The sequence below is a fragment of the Mus caroli genome, unplaced genomic scaffold (assembly GCF_978045245.1).
Source record: "Mus caroli unplaced genomic scaffold, Mus_caroli_1 scaffold_5, whole genome shotgun sequence".
Taxonomy (NCBI): Eukaryota; Metazoa; Chordata; class Mammalia; order Rodentia; family Muridae; genus Mus; species Mus caroli.
This window is the reverse complement of record NW_028227260.1, coordinates 17,152,104-17,155,603: the sequence shown is the minus strand read 5'-3', so window position 1 is coordinate 17,155,603 and position 3,500 is coordinate 17,152,104. Positions and strand designations below refer to the sequence as shown.

Below are 3,500 nucleotides of genomic sequence, written 5' to 3'. Positions count from 1 at the left end.
CTTGTTTTTTTTAACTTTCACATATTTTCCATTGCCCAGAAAATTAAAGTTACAATGTCACTAGTTTCTTGAGACATTTAACAAATTAATACAGAAGTCATTCCCACTTCTTTTCAAAATAATAACATTCTGCAAACCTGGAAAAACAACACTGCATGCACTTAAAAGTAAAACTATTGGACCTTAAACTATGATTATTAAAATTTTGGACAACTAAGAATCCTAAAGTCACCCAAACAGAGTGATAAAAAATGCTTAATGCTCTCCTCCAGCCACCTCTCAAATGAGGATACAGGAATTTTATCAATGACACTATCTGACCTGGGGTTAGAAGGGAAATGCCAGTACACTAGAATGTGTGCAGGTCAGAGAAATTGGAGCATCTGCTCAAGATCCAGGCCTTGGTCCTGTCTATCTCATCTTGCAAAGCCTCTGAATACTTTTCAGGGAAGGCTCTGGGATGAGTCTTATTAATGCTGGCAAAAAACTGTAAGACTTTCATTTTGCTGGTTTCTGCTAAAGCCCTTGGGCCCCACAGGAACCCATAGCTAGGAGGATCACTATTGGGCACCTGCCTGTATTCCAGGTACCCTTCCTGCACAAAGTCCTCAGAGATGAGCTTCCTGGGGTCTTTATGTATGTAAGGATCCCTCCCACCACACAACCCTATGTTATTCAGCATTTCCCAGATAATCTCCTCACTGACATAGTTTCCCTTCATGAAAATGACACTCAGTACAGCTATGAGGATACCTGTCTTGGGCATACCCTGGACATCAGTCATCATCCCATCATAGGTGATCCCCAGGGCAGTGACAAGGATATAGGAGTGGACAGAGGGGTCCACTTCTACCATGTCAAGGCCAAAGACCAGCTTCAAGCACTCAGAGGCCTCACTAAAGATCAGAGGGTAGTACTCCTCATACTCTCTACCAATACTTTCCAACATTTCTGCTTTGGTAGTGATTGCCTTCATTTGATAATTTAAAACCAGAAAGTCCACCAAGTCATACACCTTTGTGTTCTGTGCATTGTGCAACAAATACAGTGGGTCTTCCAGGGCCTCTGATCCTTTGATGGAAGCTTCCTCAGATGGGCTATCAGGGATGGAGGCCAGTGCCACACAGGGAGAGTAGGCTCTCTGAGGACTCTGGGGAGGATTTGGTATTCCACTACCACACACCTTATTTGAGGTGGTGGGTCCTTCCTCCTCCTCTGATGTCTCCATGGTCTCCTGGTCGTTGTTTAATTCCTGTTGGGCCTGAGCACTCTCTTGGAGGTAGCAGTATTGGGTCTTATAGGAATCAGCCATTTTGACTATCCTAGGTAACAGTAGGCAGGATAGTGTTCCAATCCCAGCAGGCAGGATCCACAGGTCTGATGGAGAAAGAAGAGGGTGAGAGGATTCTTAAGGCAGATCATGTCCCACAAAATTCAAAATGTCATGATACTTGAGAGCTCCGGAGGAGTGTTTTAGGGTCACAGGGCTCTAAGCAATCCTGGAATCTGAAAGCCTGAAACAGGAGGCCCCCCTGCCATATGGAGTGCAGGCAGGTATCACAACAGATAATCACAGTGTACCATGGGAATATTTGAGGTATTGTGGAGAGTCAGTATTCTCAGTTGTTGGGACCATTGATATATAATATCAGTTTAGGCATCCCTCTAAGTTCTGAGACTACAAAGCTTTGACTTTGTAAAAGAGTGCGGGCACTAACACAGAGGATGATTTTCATGTGTTCCAGGTTACAATCATTATAAGAGAAGCGGCAACCATCCCATAGCTGCAAAGAGCTAGTTGCTAACTTAGACCCTATTTGTAAAACAAAGGCAGAGATGACCTGGGTTGGGGGGGGGCATGGGATAACACTACTTGAAGTGAATGGTGTCTTCATGATCATTTTGGGCCCTTATGTTTTCTGTCATTGACTGGACAGTGCCCTCTTGATGGCCTGTAGCAAACTCTTACATATCCAACCCTCTACAAATTAATAAAGGGTATTAAGATAGATTCATACATGGCTATACATGTTCAAACTAAATTACATGAAATGAGAAAATTTAATGGTTTTCATGTGTCCTGAATTGTCAGACCTGCCGAACACTCTCCTTCATCAAAGACAAGTACTGTACTGCTTCACCTGATGATCTGAGGCTAGTTTCTTTTGGTCAGGAGCCTATTTCTGTTATAAAGAGGTAAGAGGTGAGGGAAGTTATCTATAGCCCTTGGTTTCTTCACAGCCTGTAGCAGGCCAGGTATGGGACATTTCCCATTTGTTTAAATGCAGGACATCTTCAGTCCTCACCTTCAGTCCTGACACTCCTGAGATCTTCTTTCCTCTGAAGACTCTAGTCAAACTCTACTTTACCGGGATTTCAGCTCCTTGATATCAGGGACCTGTATACAAGATAGGGTGGTTAGCAAGACATCCCCACCCAGCACTGTGTGGATCAGGGAAGGGACAAGTGTTTATTGGGCCCGTAAAAGAGTTTTCCTTAACACATACATTTGAGGATACTACCTGAACTCTCATGATCCTGAGACCCTTGTTTTCAAATATGGCTACCCAATCTGGTCTCATGACATCTGAAAAGTGCCAAATCCATGTCCATCTGGATGTGTTAATGTGGATTGTTCACATGACCTACACTAGTCTGATATGGGATTTCCTAAGACCAACTGGGATTTATTCATCTGACTTTTTCCTTATACCTTTCTTTATGTGCAGATGACAAAAAGACCTCGTCTCTCCAAAGACTGCTGCTTTCCTGTCCAAGGTACAACTAAGCTTGCCACTTAATGCCTCTGAGTGTTAGACTCAGAATATAACCAGGCAGCACAGTCCCTTCTTTCTCAGCCTTGGACACATACAGTCCCCAGAAGTACATGTATAAGACACAGAAATCATGGGACTCTGCTCTCTGTCCTCCTAAGTGGTTCCCTCTGCCAACTTGACATCACACCTAGAATCAATGTCTTCACCTACTATATAAATCTCAGAAAAATCTTTAATCATAACAAAGAGGCAGTCACACACCCACATAACTTAGGGATCTCGAGAAAAATTTTATTTATGGATTATTTGAAGTGAGCACACCACAGTGAACCCTAGATTTTTGCCTTGACTAGGGATGTATCCTAGACTTCTTTAACATGGACATCAGAAACAAAACAAACAAACAAACGAAAAACTTCTGTAGTTCTATCTACTGAGGTCACAGTAGGCCAATACTGTATCTATCCTGGACGCCTGTATTACAATCCCAATTATTGTGATCCAGCTGAATTATCTAGTGTGGCATCACTTTAGTTGACCTACAGTCTCTTACCCTGGGAGTTCATGGATCCTGGACCCTATCTACTTCAATTGCTCCAAAAATGTATGTAAAACAGAGACCCACTGAAGAATAGATCCTTACCCCTAAGGATGCACCTCACCCTGTTAGGTGCAGAGTGGACAATGGAGAAGCACTGATTTGAGATTCCTTAGACTAATCAT

The 3,500-nt window shown here is 43.0% G+C and overlaps 1 protein-coding gene across 1 annotated transcript; it reads right to left on the bottom strand.

Moving 5' to 3' along the window:
* Window positions 1-341: 341 nt before the first annotated feature.
* Window positions 342-1,357, bottom strand: LOC147004476 (melanoma-associated antigen 10-like). Its single transcript, XM_085837539.1, has one exon. It carries the CDS (start codon window positions 1,310-1,312, stop codon window positions 350-352), a length of 963 nt encoding a protein of 320 aa, XP_085693665.1. The 5' UTR covers window positions 1,313-1,357; the 3' UTR covers window positions 342-349.
* Between the last annotated feature and the right edge of the window lie 2,143 nt (window positions 1,358-3,500).

Excerpts from the sequence above, each read along its gene's own strand:
- LOC147004476 (XM_085837539.1), bottom strand. The coding sequence starts at position 1,312 with ATGGCTGATTCCTATAAGACCCAATACTGCTACCTCCAAGAGAGTGCT.